This window comes from Lytechinus pictus, chromosome 5 (assembly GCF_037042905.1).
Source record: "Lytechinus pictus isolate F3 Inbred chromosome 5, Lp3.0, whole genome shotgun sequence".
Classification (NCBI taxonomy): Eukaryota; Metazoa; Echinodermata; class Echinoidea; order Temnopleuroida; family Toxopneustidae; genus Lytechinus; species Lytechinus pictus.
The window spans coordinates 43,314,089-43,331,475 of NC_087249.1; the positions used below are offsets into that span (position 1 = coordinate 43,314,089).

The 17,387-nt window shown below is 39.1% G+C and overlaps 2 protein-coding genes across 2 annotated transcripts in view; both read left to right on the forward strand.

Moving 5' to 3' along the window:
- Nucleotides 1–4,826, forward strand: part of LOC129261391 (uncharacterized) — a 17,421-nt gene extending 12,595 nt beyond the window's left edge. Inside the window, exon 2 of the mRNA XM_054899455.2 lies at nt 1,064–4,826. Coding sequence (XP_054755430.1) covers nt 1,064–2,110 — 1,047 coding nt within the window. The 3' untranslated portion in view covers nt 2,111–4,826. The remainder of the gene's footprint in view (nt 1–1,063) is intronic.
- On the forward strand, nt 4,399–16,783 carry LOC135154194 (uncharacterized). The gene is made up of 3 exons (XM_064099514.1): nt 4,399–4,422; nt 16,048–16,462; nt 16,647–16,783. Exons 1-3 carry the CDS (start codon nt 4,399–4,401, stop codon nt 16,781–16,783), a joined length of 576 nt encoding a protein of 191 aa, XP_063955584.1.
- The last annotated feature ends 604 nt before the right edge of the window (nt 16,784–17,387 follow it).

The window sequence follows — 17,387 nt, forward strand, 5'->3', positions numbered from 1 at the left end:
CACCAAGAGTCACGCCTGACATCTTCAATCGCAGAATATATATAGAAAAAACAAAAAAGCAAACGAAATCGTCTTTCATTTTCGTACCAGAGCCTCGTCCCCAATTTTTGCATGTCATTATTGCATATCTATTTGTATTGCTCGTATCTTCCTTCCTTCCATCTCTCTTTCCCTTCTTATTTTCTATCCCCTTTCTTTCATATCTCTTACGAAAACTGGATGCGGTTTTTGTCAGACTGTAAATGTTGACGGAGTCTCTTGTTAGCTATTTTGGAAGTCAAAGTTCTTCTAAAGTTCGTACTACTGTGCTGTTCGTGTTCTCGATGAAAGAAGGCTTTTATTTTTGTCCTCACAGCCTCAAGTTAAAGACACCCCCTCCCATTGGCCACTACGACACTACGACCGATATGAATGATACGAAATATGTTTTGTCGTAAATATGTTTTGGTAACCTACTTCCCCAAGTATGATACCATTTGACATCAACACCTTGGAAGAAAATATTATGATGCATTGTCTAGAGGCGCGTGTTTGGGAACGATGTGCAAAGTTTGATATCTTACAGATCAGGCAATCTGAAAGAAAAGGATAATCATATTTAAAAATAAATTATCCTGTGGTGATGGGTATTTCTCTATTGCAATTGTGTCAAAAATATGATGATCGCCGTGTCTTTTGACACTATGAATACAATTATTGTAAAGAATCAGAAGTATGGTGTTTATTGAGCCTTGTCGCCACATCCCGACCGCGCCTGTTGTATGAATACACATTTAAACACTATAACATGACTAAGAAGACAAAAAGTGACGCGTATCGTAATCACTTAAACATTTGTGAAGATATTGAAATGTTATGTACACATTACAACAATGCAACTTATATAGTAGCTGTCAAGGTTCGGACGGTCGGATATTGAAAATCGATTGGTAATTTTGTTTCAAACGATCTTTTTTCATGATCAACCTTTCGTGTTATTTTTAATTAGTAGGCATATTCTTAACACATGTACATGGAAATAAGTGGTATAAAATCTATTTATTTTCGTCTTGTTAATTCACAGGATGGGAATGGAGCAGATCCACTGACGGATATCTTATTCAAGAAGGAGCCATGCAGTCCTTCCTCGACATCCAGCGACAGCAAAAGCCGACGCGAGAGTGCTTCCATGATGGAGGACTTCTTCTTCGACCCGAAGTCCTCGACGTTCGGTGACATCGACAACGGCCACAGCGTGATCGACAACGGAATGGTCAACGCTGGCCTGCATCAGTTTCCCCACATCAAGGAAGAGATGGATTGTGATTACCAGGGGAGCGTACCACGTGTCCAGTCCGACTGCGGTCCCATGCGAGTGCCTTCCATTCCTATTCCGTGCAGCAATGGCGGTAATGCCAACGCAGCAAGGTTGTCCATGAACTTCCAGTACAGCATGGACATCGTGAATAATAACAATAACAGCCATTGTGGTATGCGCAGGATGTCGGGGTGCAGTCCAGAATCATTGACAGTGGGCGGGGTGACGATCAAACAAGAACCCCTGGACAATCTCCCATCTCCGTGCAATATGCAGTGCAACCCCAACCCCTCCAGTATGCCCATGGGGGTTCCGCCGACACCCCCTGACATGTGTGCGTTGGCCATGGAGACCAAACCCATGATGCATTCCCCGACGTTTCACCACCACCACCAGCAGCAGCAGAACCAGGGACCCGTGTCCAATTCCTTCACCTTCAACATCAACTTGCCACCGATGGACCACCACCACCATCACCACCAAAACAACCAACACTTTCCACCGCAACACCACCAGCACCACCAACCGCACCACCAGTCCTACAGCGGTTTCCCTCCGACCCCACCCAACTCCCATCCCGGCTCCCCAGCGGACATTCCCTTGGGTCTTGAGGGATCGGCCCTCTGTCTCAGACCCCCGCCTCCACCGTATCCTCTGGCGGTTGCCAGCAAGTGTAGCCAGATGTCCCCTGTGACCAGTACCGCCACCCCCACCACCCAAACAGTCAAGTATAACAGGAAGAACAACCCTGATCTAGAGAGGAGACGAATACACCACTGCAACTATCCAGGTGAGTTGAAAAAGTTTAAATAGACATGTATAATTTGCGTAAAGATCATGAGCACTGTAATAGTGTAGTTCTACAGCAAATTCTAAAATTCTTCAACCAACTCAAGGAATTCTTCACCTAGTAGTCCCTTGCCGAGGGCGTCAATTGAGGGGGGGGGGGTTTGCAGGTGGTGATCACCTCCAATGATTTTTAAAACTTGAAAATATTATAGGCTTAATGCAAATATATGATTTAAGAAGCATTGATAAGCACTATAAAACCATTAAACTTGGCATAACAATACTTTTATACGTACAAATTGCAGATTTTTCGGCACTCTTTGCGCTCAAAATTCTGCTTAACATTTTTTTTTCGCTCTTACCCCCGCCCCCCCCCCAATTCCGAACATGAATCGACGACTTCATAGAAACGGAATGATGTGGTCTCTATCGTAGCCTATGGACCTATAAGCCTATCAGGGATTCTTGTTGAAGTTGTAAAGCATTATTGTATCATGTAGGCCTAGACCTAGCCTATCTGATATTTATATTAGGATGGTATTCAATTATGCCAGTGAGACTACAAGTTTGTACGAACAATAGGTGGACTAATATGATAAATATCATTAAAAACGACAATTACACAATTCATTTAATTGCTCACGAATTAACGACAAAGAACTTTCCGTCCTACCAAGGTTTAGACAACCAGGCCACACTTGACCCGTATTCGGTTGAATTATGACAGAAACCTGGCGATTATTGTGTTTTCTCACTTCAGCCAAGTGCCTTTAAATCGTCACCCTAAATGAGCTGTCACTTGTCGGGTACACGTGTATATTCCGAGAGCGACATCGTGACCGAGAACGAGGGATGATAGAAAGGGCTTGGATGATAACCTCGAGGGTGCTTTCTTTCTTTTTTTTATTTTGAAGGGTGAACCCCAAAGGGGCTGTGTCGATAACCTTTTTATTTTGGTGGGGTCAGAACCCAGAGGGGCGGGGTCAAGGCCTGGAGTCATCAATCTTCACTCGACGTGGAGTAAAGAGAGAGAGAGAGAGGGGGGGGGGGTGGATGGATGCAAGAGAAAGAGGGGAGGAGGTGTTTGGTAGGAGAGTAATTGTTGAGGGTCCATCATTAGATTAGACCTATAAGGAATTTCAACTTTATTTATTTTTTGTTTTTTTCCCTTAGATTATTGAAAATAAAATGTTGTATACATATACGTATAATGTATCATTGTATCACTGTGGAAAATGGATAAGTATTCATTTTCTCTATTGCCAATTGCCAAAGTTTCTATACTATTTTTAATTCTTGTTATCGACATGATAATATAATAGAGAGAGTTTTTAACGTATATGGGTTACATATTTCTGGGTGCTTCTGAGATCAAGGGCCTCTCATTTTCCAGTGAACCCTTCCAATTTCACATTTTAATGACTTTATTGTTCTGTGTGTCACTTCAAGGCAAATATACTTCATTTCATTTCAATTCATTGAGAAACTCTTTGCAGGAAACACGGTGTTGTAAGCATTTTGTACGCAAAAATCAGATCGCGGCGGTCACACATTCGGTAACCGACCGAAACTGCGTTATTCTAAATAATGCAATCGTCTCGATCGATATATATTCAGTCTCCTCGACATGTCGGTGACAGAAGCTAACCGGTCACTCGAATAAAAACGTATCACAAACACGCAAATCACAAAGAGATCCAAGGCTAAATTCAGGAATAAAAATATGAATGGAATTATTGATAATAAATCAGCAGCCAACATATTGAGGTTGTTGTTTGTTGGATTTTCATAATCATATTTTTTGGTTCGTTCCACTTCACCATCACACACGGTGAAGGTCAGTGCATTGACAAGTTTATAAAAGGGTGAAAACGAGCCGTTTCATCATGATATGAATCATATGATATAATTAATCCCGTTTTTATCCCATTCTTGTTTAGATGATCTCTTTTTTTTTCTCGTTATTATTCATATTTAGTAATGGTCTTTACGTAGGGCTGTCCTTGTTGAATTGTTAATTGAAATTAAATTGAAAACATTTTCAAAAATACACCCAATTGCCCATTTCCGTGCTCTGATTTAGTTTTCACACCACGTCTTTTCCACACTTTGTTATTTTGTTTGTTGTTGTTACTTGCATGTAGGTTTATGATATATTCAGTTATCAACGATTACACTTAGGCCTATATGCGAATTGGCATTTAATAGGAAACAGCCGTTCGTTTTTTTTTCTAAATTTCAATTCATTGACTCTCCGCCTGTTATGTAGACATTTCATTAGCTGCCAGAAAAAAAAAATCACATACATTACCATGATAACGTACTTGATATTTCTGGTAAGTAATGTTAGACGACAGTGGTAGAAAATTTCTGTTTGCCTTGTAATTTTGTATTGTTGCGTTTGTAAGTGGTATACCTATTAGTATTTTCAAATTGTGATATCGTTTTCATTGGATTTCGTTCAGATTACGCGATTGATGAAGTTGTAAATTAGTCCAGATGTGACTACTCCCGTGAATATGATACGCTTATCAATATTTTGTCAACTTTTTCGTTCATCCCTTTTCCCGTCTTATCTCGTTGGCCTGTATCAGTTTCTAAAGTAAATGAATCCGAGACGCGAAATAATTAGCAGACGATCAATGCTAACTTAGGGGTGATCAGGAGAATATCGATTGATGTTACGCTGAAGACTCGTGTGTTGGCTGTTGACAATATGCCACCTGGTTTGCTCTTTGCCAAGTGTAAAGAAAAAAAAAGAGGAGGGAAGGGAGGAGAAAGAGAGAAGGGGGTGCAGAGAGACAGCGAGAGAGGGGTGGGGTGCGGGAGGGGGAAGGGAAGCGGGGGAAGGGGTGAAGAAGACGACATACAGAACTTAATTTTTCATGATTTTTCCCCAACAATTTTGTCTGTGAATATGATTGGTTGAGAATCATTGTTACTATGGCAACTGTGGGCGAGAACATCCGACAAGTCTTCTCATCATATTATATTAAAATATTTTAAAACATAGTTTATAAAGTAGGCTATTTTTGGCATCATGGAGCTAAAAGGACCTCCATGTCGTCAACCGTTCTAACCTCACACAATTAGCGTTCCCTTCCAAGTTCAATATTTGTCGATTGGGTCCTTTTATATGTACAGATCAGCAACATAAGAGCGAATCGATGATTCTATATTGACTTGCATGTATTGCTCCGATACAAACATACGTCGGGGGAATAATAGAAATGATATTGGGAAACAAAGAAAGGTGTGATGGAGAGATGCGAAGATTAAATTTACCCAAGATTGTTTACTGAAGTGATATTTTCATTGTATTATCCCGATCAAGTTCACTTTTCTCAAATGTCTTATTGACATTTCGTCAGTGATATCTTGCCCTGCCCAGAAGAAAAGAAGAGTCTTGTGTAATTATCTACATTTAGGCTTACTAACAAACCGAATCCAACTTTAAAATGTCAATTTTCACGTTAAAATCCTCAAAAGAGACATCGTTTTTTTGTTGTTGCTAGATCGTCATAATTGCCCTATTGCTGTTGTCGAATAATATTTCATGATTTGAAAATCGTTTACTTGTATAAATTTACAGTATCGGTTTTCAAGTGCGGAACCGGTGATGATGGTGAGACCATTCTGTCAGTCTCGGTTTACGAGTTCGGTTAGAATATTGAGAAGAAAGTCGATGCGGTCTCGTGATTCGGATAATAATAATAATAATAACAATAATATAGTGTATTTATATTGCGCACATATCCACCTTGTTAGGTGCTCAAGGCGCTCCTATATTACCCGGCTAAGCTAGGCGTTCATAGCGCACACAGCTTTTTAAGGAATTACTTCCTACCGGTACCCATTTACCTCACCTGGGTTGAGTGCAGCACACTGTTGATCAGTTTCTTGCTGAAGGAAATTACGCCATGGCTGGGATTCGAACCCACGACCCTCTGTTTCAAAGTCCGAAGACTAATCAACTGGGCCACAACGCTCCACAATCAGTATCCGCTTTATGTCAAGAGCGAGACCGAAGACTGGGGTTCGCAACAAGCTTCATATACTGTACATCATAAATGTACTAACATGAATGAGAAGTCATTTTACATTTCATATCTTTGATTTTGCAGTGAGATTGCATTTACGGAGATTCAATAGTATGCCTCGACGAGGCCCTCAATTTCTGCACTATACAAAATAAACCACTATGCCTTGGGTCTTTGTAATTCCCTTTTAACGTGAAGTTATTTTTTTCTGATGACGATGATAAACGAATGCAATTGATGTAAAGTGTGGTTTGTGCCTTTGTGGGTGTGGTCACAAAAACAACATCATTCATTTCTATTGTAAATGATGACACATCGTATATAATGATTTGACAAGTATGAGAAAATAATGTCGCAATTACCACATTTCGGCTGAAAAGAGGTTGTCGATACACAATTTCAAATGGGTGTTGTAAGGTGTCTGTTAAAGTTAATGGGGAAATACATGTATAGTGTTTAGCTTTACAAATAAATTCAAACAAAAAATGCTATACTAAAGTATTACTACTTCTGATGATGATATTACAAGATCAACAAAACTAAATGATAACAATCAAATTGTTTCCCCATTTGTCCTGAAAGAACCATAGATACCAAGTTCATAAATACCACTGGTTTTGTATTGAGCATGTTTATGAGAGGAGAATGAACTATTATAGTTCAACAGCCTCCAACTAAGCATCATGAATTTTAATATCATATCTTTCAATAACTTATATTTTGTCCGCCACCCTTTTTGTCTCACCTGCATAGCAGAGTGAGACTATAGGCGCCGCTTTTCCGACGGCGGCGGCGGCGTCAACACCAAATCTTAACCTGAGGTTAAGTTTTTGAAATGACAGCATAACTTAGAAAGTATATGGACCTAGTTCATGAAACTTGGCCATAAGGTTAATCAAGTATTACTGAACATCCTGCCTGAGTTTCATGTCACATGACCAAGGTCAAAGGTCATTTAGGGTCAATGAACTTAGACCATGTTGGGGGAATCAACATCAAAATCTTAACCTAAGGTTAAGTTTTTGAAATGTCATCATAACTTAGAAAATATATGGACCTAGTTCATGAAACTTATACATAAGGTTAATCAAGTATCACTGAACATCCTGCATGAGTTTCACATCACATGACCAAGGTCAAAGGTCATTTAGGGTCAATGAACTTTGGCCGAATTGGGGGTATCTGTTGAATTACCATCATAACTTTGAATGTTTATGGATCTGATTCATGAAACTTGGACATAATAGTAATCAAGTATTACTGAACATCCTGTGCAAGTTTCAGGTCACATGATCAAGGTCAAAGGTCATTTAGGGTCAATGAACTTTGGCCAAATTGGGGTATTTGTTGAATTACAGCCATAAATTTGAAAGTGTGTTGGTCTAGTTCATAAAACTTGGACATAATAGTAATCAAGTATCACTGAACATCCTGTGCGAGTTTCAGGTCACATGATCAAGGTCAAAGGTCATGTAAGGTCAAAGAACTTTGGCCACGTTGGGGGTACTTGTTGAATTGCCATCATATCTCTATAAGTGTATTGGTCTAGTTCATAAAACGTGGAAATAAGAGTAACCAAGTATCACTGAACATCTTGTGCGAGTTATAGTAGTTTTCAAAATCAGCACTGCTGCTATATTGAATCGCGTGATGCAGGTGAGACGGCCAGAGGCATTCCACTTGTTCTCCCCTCCCTATCTCTCTCTCTCACACACATTATATTTCTTTCTAAAATTTGTAAAATTACATATCTTATTTCATTCTACGATTAAAACCACATGTATAGTTTATTTACGTTCTTTGCAACGCACAATTTATCAATACACATTTGAGTAGGGCATTGATTAAAAAATATAATGGGATAGTACAATATTTCCTGAACAAGCAAAGCGTTGACGGATTTTTCCGCTATCCAGCAGCGATAGGAAGAAAGCACACTTTCTTTATAAATATTAATTTATTGTTATTATTTGGTGTGGTGTGGTCAGTCGTAGAGGATGACGTTCACTGTGTGGGCGGATTAAATGAGGGGGGGGGGGAGGGAGGGATAATCGGCGGTGGTTCATTGGTCTAGGCATGTATGGTCATAATGGGAGGGGGTAGGGGAGGGGTCATCGGCGGTAGTTCATTGATCTAGGCATGGATGGTCGTAAGGGGGGGGGGTCATCAGGGGTGGTGCATTGGTCTAGGCATGGATGGTCGTAAGGGGGGGGCGGTCATCGGGTGTGGTGCATTGGTCTAGGCATGTGTTGTCATAATGGGAGGGGGTAGGGGAGGGGTCATCGGCGGTAGTTCATTGATCTAGGCATGGATGGTCGTAAGGGGGGCGGTCATCAGGGGTGGTGCATTGGTCTAGGTATGTGTGGTCATAATGGGGGGGGGGTCATCGGGGGTGGTGCAGGCATGTATGGTCATCATCATAGGTGGTAAAGCTCCCAGCAGTCTACTTCCAATCCAACGGAATCTGCAAACGAGAGACGGGGCAATCCCGGCCTGATCCGAGGGTCCGTGTTGCCTAATTCCTCGACAAGGACTCCTGGGGTTCAGAAAGTGAAAGTGCTCGATATGTACGACGGAAGATCGCAGATTGGAAACGAAATTCGAAGATGTAGGAAGCTATAAACGCAGGAGCCTTATTTGGAATTTTAACAGAAAATATAGAAAAGCGTTTCTTTTTAAAAGGTAAATTGAAAACAAATAAGAGAGAGAGAGAGACAGACAGAGACAGAGACAGAGATAGGCACAGAGATAGAGAGAAAGATGAACAGAGATACAGAGGGGGGTATTGTGATTTTCTTATGGAAGGAGGGGGGGGGGTTAAAAGGGAGAGACGGGAGTAGATTGGCGGTGTTTAGAGAGAAGGAGCTACACAAAAAGTTGGATAATTCAATACTCCAACATGTTCCCCTACAGCTGACATCATCATGTCTCATTCAAGGTTTTTCTAGTGTCCACTTATCATACTCATGATTTGGGCGCCATTTTGAATGACAGAGAGAATCACCATAATCTCTGTTGTAGCATTCATCTTGATGTCGCCCACGGCAGCGGCCCTTCAAGACAAGTATTGTGTAGTCTAATCGAAGTACATCTACAGGGTTATCTGATGAAGCTTTGGACAGATTGAAGTACGGTCTCCATTAGACTTTTTTCATCGTGTCTTGCGGCAGGTGAATGGTTGGTCGGAAAATGAATGGACTTGGAAGGATGAAGCTAAACTTGAGCATCATGGTACTCTGATTATATCATTATACAGGACCATCATTGTACAGGACCAAATATGATCGTTTAGGGGGCTTACGATTTAGGAAAGCACAGTCGTATTCCCCACCACCCATCCACCCATACGCACTTTGCATCGCTTTTAAGATTATGACATGGATGATAGATGCCAATACTAATCTCTTTAAACACTTCAAACGAATAGGCCTAGACCTACTGCACATAACTGGACACTGGGTCTTTAAATCACAGAGCTAGTTTCATGTTTAAAGGGGAATCCAACCCAAATAAAAACTTGTTTTTATAAGAAAAAGAAAAATCAGACAAGTTGATAGGTGAAAGTTTGAACAATATTGGACAAACACCAAGAAAGTTATGAATTTTTAAAAGTTGTAAATATTGGTAATCACTATACTCATGGAGACTTCAAATTGGCCGCATATGGGATGTCATAGTGATGTAAGGCAAGGACTACTCTTCCATGTACTCCAATACATATTATGGCTAAAATGTCATTTTTCCCAAAAGTTTTACTTCAAATTATATTTTTCTTTCATGAGGACATTAAACAATATACTACCTGGGTTATATTTAGATTACTGCCCCAGGGGAATGGGTACTTAAGAGAAAACCACAAATTTGCCTGATAATAAAGTACATGGCCTATGGGAAAGTTGTCCTTGCCCCTTGTCATAATTTACTTACCCAGTTGCCAATTTGAAATGTACATACTATTAGTGATCTCAATTTTAAAGCAGCTATAACTTTCTTATTGCTTGTCCGATATCTTTCAAACTTTGACCAATCTGTTTAATTTATTTTTCTCCTTGCCAACAAAACATTTTATGGCCAAGGCTGGATTCCCCTCACTCGTTGGCTGGATGATGTCATGAAAACCCGGAGATCAGTTTGTAATGCGGTATCGTACTCGCTTACGCAGATAGGGATTCACAAGCGTATCTTATGCTCTCGAAACTACCGTCTTCAATTTTAAGATTGTTATTATTGGTACAAATGATTTGGTAAGTGCCCTTCAACGATAATAATCAATACATTGAGCCCAATTTATTTCATTACCTTTTTCCAAATTTTCGACTGTCTATGTAATTGCTGTCTGTTTTCAACGGACAAAGGTATAATTCCAGGTCATGGGCTGTTCTTGTGATCATCAATTGAAGTTTAGAAATGAATTATCCCGTGTCATGACATAATTTGTAGTTTATTGTACATTTCTATTCGCGCTACTGACTATCAATGGTTGGCTTGACCCTTTAGGATCAAGCGCTCTGAATATCTAAAGCCAGGGATAACTTGAAATATGGAACGAGCTTGATTTTGGCCTTGATCGGTCGGGAAAAATATCGTACTTTCGACAAGCGCAATATTGAAATTCAGTTGAGATAACATAAAGCGAATGCCAGATAGAGAGGGTGAGGGGAGGGGGAATGGGGGGGGGGGAGGGCAGAGATAGAGGGGATCGTGAGGAAAGATGAACGGGTTAGGGTCTTTGGGACGTGGCGTGGGGCATTTTTTGTGACCATTTTCTCTGAAAATATACAGAATTACGTTAGTACCATTACCATACTACCATTCGACAGAGATCATGGTCGTTAGCCGATGATCCTGTCTTGTGGTAAATGATATTCACCATTAAATGTTCATTGGTGATTATTTAGCGCGTAAGAAAGGTTCATTAGTCGCTCTTAAAGTCACTCTTAACTTAAGAACAGCTTTCTGGAACAACCCCTCCCCCCATGCAGGTCACGATTTCAGTTATGTAAAATGACACAAAAGACATAGAAAACAAATTAACAACCTCCAAGGAGAACAAATAACCCGAGTATGTACACGTAATGTGCAGTTATATCGTTGAATAGAACAAAAAAATGATACAGAGATTTGGAAAAGAAATGGCAAGGTTTACCACATAGAAATTGACTATTGTGCATTGTGAGGAGGCATGGTAAGGGATCAACTCTATATGGCCAAATGACGTCATGAAACTTGCAACAATGGTTCCTTAATTTCAATTTACCAGGATATGCTGATAGAATCATGTATGGCCTGCGGACATGTCCGTGACGTTGCGTTAATGCTACCTGAGTGGGTAGTTTCACCTTTTTTTTAAGTTATCGAAATATAAAAATAATAAACTTTTTTTTTACAATACCGAAAGAAAAAAATGTGTGAATTGTTTTTTTTTTGCGAGGAACGTTTCTTTTGTTTCTCATTCGATTGTTGTGGGGGTTCTCAGGCAATTGAACTTCAAAGCAATCAAAACGATGCATAATGCGGTTCCATGGCTATCGTTTTCCCGTTAAATATGATATATAAATAATGGGGTTTTTTGACATTCAGATTGATCTGTAGTCTGGATATAAATGTTATTTTGTCATTTGTTAGGAATGTTATGATTTTAGTGAATAACTACTAATTACAACCTATTGGAGCTAATAGCTTCATGTTTCAACTGGTGCCCTCTACACTACGTACACCTCATTACGTATGTGTTACATTCACACCAACGAAACTGGGTCCTAACCGATCGATCGTCTGTCATTGGTAATAACATAATAACATTTCTCGGTCTGGAGTTGGGTTCGACGGTGTGATTGTATGGTAAGCATTGACGATTCCGAATATTGCTAGAGAGACAAAACCCCAAAACTGGCAACCATTTCTACATCTTGATTTGACTTAACGCGTATCATGACATTCCGATCCCACTCAGGAATAAAAAAAAAGATGATTCTTCCAAATATTGTTTGTTGCCATGGTTTTCATTGAGGGATACCGGAAACCTAGGGAATTATCTCTTTCTGAAAGTAAATATGCTCAGCCTTGTCCTACGTCAGCTTAGATGGAACTCACTTGTCGCTATTATTTGATTTCAATTCTAGTCGGTTCTATTCATAACAAAAATTGACTGGATCAAAATAAAAAGGTGTCAAATTTGATTGGCGTGTCAAATCCACGCAGCGCTTTGGACAAAACAGGGCTGCGACTCAAATAGTTCGGAGATTTTATTTCTTCTGCATGGATGACAAATAGCACGCTGTGTTGCTTACAAAACAGCAAGGCATAATATTAGCCAAAGCAAAACATGGTTAATATTATTGTTTGTGTCTGAGATTAATATTTGCCATAGTCCTCATTGGTATAGACCTACATAATCTGGGTTCCAAAAGAAACTTATCAAACTTCACAAGCGCACTACACAAAGTCCACTCAGTCAAAATGAACAAAAGTTCAGTATGACCATCGGCATGATTATTGATTGCCTCAATAACTAAGAAGTTACGAGAAATTAAAATTAACATTTTAAACACACCTATTGAGGTCAAATTAATAAAACATGCCGATATAGGACATGTGTGAATTTTGTTAAACTGGGAAGTTTTGTGACTTTGGAGTCCGGAACCAATGCATTTGATGGACTACAGCCTCCTTGTGATTAACCAAATCTCTTTAATTATTGACATGTGCTTAGTAAAGATCATTGAAGCTAGCCTGTGTCAAAATTTTGTTCATTTTGACAGAGTGGAAATTGTGTATTGCGCTGGTAAAGTTTGACAAGTTTATCTTTTAAACCAGTTTAGTAAGCGGTTTCGTCTTTCCCAATTTTTCCAATCTCCCCCTCACATAGGAAACTATCATGATAATTGGAGGTTTTTTATAAATGTATTCGAGGAGTCATTCCATTAATCCGGCGAATGTTACACACTTGTCTGTTGCGAAATTCAGTGGACGGTCTTCTCGAAACACTTGCACACTTTCTGGTTTCTCAACACCCTCCATTTAGGCAACTTTTCTATGAAGATTATATAAGTATTACATTTCTATAGCGTCTAATGCGACATAATCAAGACGTTTTACATCTTATAAATGTAATCGAAAATATATATTGTCTAGTAACAATTACAATTTACTTAATTGATGTACACTTAATGAATCAAGTGTACTTTCTTGGAGATTATCATGATCATTGAAGACGAAACGTGTCTACGTTAATACAAATTATTACTCACGATCCCGTCATTTATCTCAATTGAAATGATATATTGATGGAATTAACAAATAAAAACAATTGTGAAGTTAAGCATTTGAAACTGTGGGATTTGCTATTTTGTTATCGGAAATGAACGTTTTATATTTGACCTCATAACAATAACCCCCCTGGATCTTAAAAATCGCAACCTTGATACCTTGTCACTTTGCGCCCTTGCTATGTTCTCGACCTTTCAAAATGCAAACTTTTATGTTGCAGGAGAATAGAGCAGACGGATCAAATGATTCGAGCATTGTCAAATAGAGAAAAACATTCGTCATTGTTGGAGAACTGCAGACAGATTTTAAATGTCTAATGTACCTGAACAAAATGTAACAGCAGTGACGAAATAGAAAGGTGAAGATAGATGATCAAGATCATGGTAACATTAAAATGCCGAGCTCCTTTCTTTGTCATTTTTTTTGTAAGCATGGAAAGAGCTTTCAAAAACTGAATACACCCACGTAAGAAGCAAAGGTGCAACCTTGGAACGGCGATGAATGTTGGAAAACATACTTATTAGTGCAATAAATTCCATCTCCCTGCCTCACTTACGTCAGAATCATGAACTTTTTCAAATTATATATTCATTGAATACAATTACTTTTGAGGCATTGCGGTGTCATGGTGGCTCGCTATTACTTAGGACATTTTCAAATTATGTTCAGCAATGCTTACGATCTTGGCCAAAAAGTAATTTTTTTTAAATGTAACTATATATTTTGAGAATAATTGAGGAGAAATTAGTTTTCAAATAGAAATTAAAAGTGAAATAACGTTTGCATGATTGGAGTGGATTTCTTAATACTGCCCTTGTAGATCTCTTTACTTTCTGATAGTCATTTTCTGATACATCCGTCGTTTCATATTGGTCATGTTAGTCATGTTAATATCCTCTCATTTTGGGGCAATACATTTTTTTATTATTAGATCTCCTTTTGATGGTTACATCGTCATCGTCATCGTCATCTTGATCATAATCCCCGTCGTCTTTGTTATTGTTTTATCATTAATATTAATATTATTATTATGATTATTATTATTATTGTCATTAAATATTATCATTGTTATTATTATTATTATTTTTATTATTATTATTATTAATATCATTATTATTATTATTATTATCATTATCATTATCATTATTATTATTATTATTGTTATTGTTATTGTTATTGTTATTATATTATTATTTATTATTATTACTATTATTGTTATTATCATTATTATTGTATTACTGCTAAATCTAGCCTCCTGACATTTTTTAGATACCTGATAACCGTCACACACCACGTGTTTGATATGGCATTCATGCCGCATATTTTCACTATAGTATACATGATTTGTATGTAAATGCAGTGGAAACGGGAACAGATTAACCGATATATGTACTTTTTGTAGAATGTAATTTACTGGGATATATAGATGCGCTTTGTGAATTGAAGACGGATGAAAGCATTGCTTTGATGATTATCTAATTCGTTTGTCATCACTATCATCAATACAGAGCATGATCGATTGATGTGAAACGTTTTTAACAAAGAAAAGTATATCAAGGGTTCCAAGTGCAAGGTCAGTCTCGCATTTGAGAATAGAGATCAGAGAGAGAGAGATATGGAGGAGTTAAACGGGGGGGGGGGGGGTAAATAGAAGTAGGGTGGGGGATAGAGAGAGAAAGATAGTGAAAAGATAGTTCTATTCCCTATTTTTTTCGTAGTTACAAATGACATGCCATGCCCCGGGGCGCGACACAAAATATCAAATGACGCTAGTTTAATAGCCACTGTCGTGAGTTCATCCAATTCGCCATATGTATTTCTCTTTATGACAATAATCCTGCATAATATTTGTTTACTGTTAATCGAAGGCTCTTTGAAGAACCCTGTCTTCTTATCTGATGTACTATTTGTGAGTGGCAATGGTGTGATCTTTTATGCACAGGTGATTTAGTACGGTTAACTAAAGGAACACCACTTATCGTTGGTTCTGCGGAAAATTGATTGTCAGCTAATGAGTCGGTAATCATTTTCAGGGTCATTATTTTCCATTGCCATTGGCCATGGCTCATTTATCTTGAAAATCCAATGTCAGTGCTTCCATTTGTGTTCGTAAGCAATCGTTCTAAGCTCCCAAAGTCCCAGATGCTTAATTATTTGCAGCAGAGTGGTAAAAATCAAAACAAGTGCTGATTGATTTGGACGCACAAGTTCTCATCCTCTGTAAGTTTGTTTTGCCGAGGTATAATTGAAAATTGAAGTTTTGAATAGGCCAATTTTATTTTCGAATTTATGGATCAGGCTCTCTGAGCCATAATCATGGAAGTGCGCTGAACGAGTGGTCTTTGGCACCAGCGTTTAAACATTTAAGTTAGGGGGTTCGATTCCGTTACTAGAATGCCAACTGGTATCTCAATCAAATGATGAGAATGGTTTAGAAATTGTTGATACTCATGTTCGCACACATTTTTTTAAAAAGATAGAATGATCATACTTATACTCGGCATTCAATCTTTACCTGACCTTTCAACCAAATTGTTTCCATACTCATCTATTTTGCTATCCAAGTCATCCAACTCATTCATACACATTGTTGACTTCTCCAAATTTTCATCCAACGAATCACCCAACATATTATCCAATACATAATCCAAGTCTTTATCCAACTCGTCACCCGACTCGTCATCCATCTCATCATCCAAATCGCCATCCAACTCTTCACCCAACTCGTCATCCAACTTGTCATCGACTTCCTCACCCAACTTGTCATCCTCTTCCTCGCCCAACTCGTCACCAAACTCGTCACCCAACTCGTCACCCAACTCGTCATCCAGCTCGTCATCCAACTCGTCATCCAACTCATCATCCAACTCATCATCCAACTCATCATCCAACTCATCATCCAACTCTCCACCCAACTCGTCACCCAATTCATCATCCAACTCGTCAACCAACTCGTCATTCAAGTCATCATCCAAGTCATCATCCAACTTGTCACCCTACACGTCACCCAACTCGTCATTGAAATCGTCATCCAATTCATTATCCAACTCGACACCTAAATCTTCACGCAACTCATCATCTAACTCGTCATCCAACTCTTCACCCAACTCGTCATCCATCTCGCCATTCTACTTGTCATCCAACTCGTCACCCAACTCATCATCCAACTCGTCATCCATCCCGCCATCCAACTCGTCACCAAACTCGTTACCCAACCCGTTATCAAACTCGTCATCAAACTCGACACCCAGTTCGCCAACCAAATTCGTCACCCAACTCATTATGCAAGTCGTCACCCAACTCGTCATCCAACTCGACACCCAATTGGTTATCCAACTCGTCACCCAAATCGTTATCCATCTCGCCAGCCAACTCGTCATCCAACTAGTCACCCAACTCGTCACCCAACTCATCCAACTCGTTATCCTACTCGTCATCCAACTCATTATCGAACTCGTCATATAAATCGTCATCCAACTCGTCATCCATCTTGCCATCCAACTCGTCCTTCAACTCGTCACCCAACTCATCATCCTACTCGTCATTCAACTCCTCACCCAACTCGTCATCAAACTTGTCATGCAACTCGTAACCCACTCCTCATGGCATGCCTACCCAATTAATACCCTTATCTTCATCCAGTCGTCATCCAACTTATCCTTAGACCCATCATTAACCACTGCTGTATGAAAGTCATTTTCGGAGAAAGGATAGTTGAAGATTGTGATGCGTATTACTGCTCGCAGATACGTTTTGATAACACGTTTTGTTTGATTTCTTAATTTGACATGCTTCTAACTACTATACTCAGCGAGGTATTGAATAGAACTATCCACATTGATTCCAATTGGCATGGGATGTAGGACGGGTTCAAACCCATATTAGTTGCCCTCAGGAAAATAAACATGTCAATACCTACTTCCCCATGATATCCACATTATCGAGTCAGATAATAAATGAGTTGTCATTATAAGTTGCGGCCATTCTGATCG

Bases quoted from the DNA above. Each gene is read 5' to 3' on its own strand.
- LOC135154194 (XM_064099514.1), top strand. From the start codon at position 4,399: ATGATAACGTACTTGATATTTCTG. The intron at 4,423-16,047 runs GTAAGTAATGTT...ACATAATCCAAG, and splicing joins TAACGTACTTGATATTTCTG to TCTTTATCCAACTCGTCACC. The intron at 16,463-16,646 runs GCAACTCATCAT...CTCGACACCCAG, and splicing joins CTCGACACCTAAATCTTCAC to TTCGCCAACCAAATTCGTCA.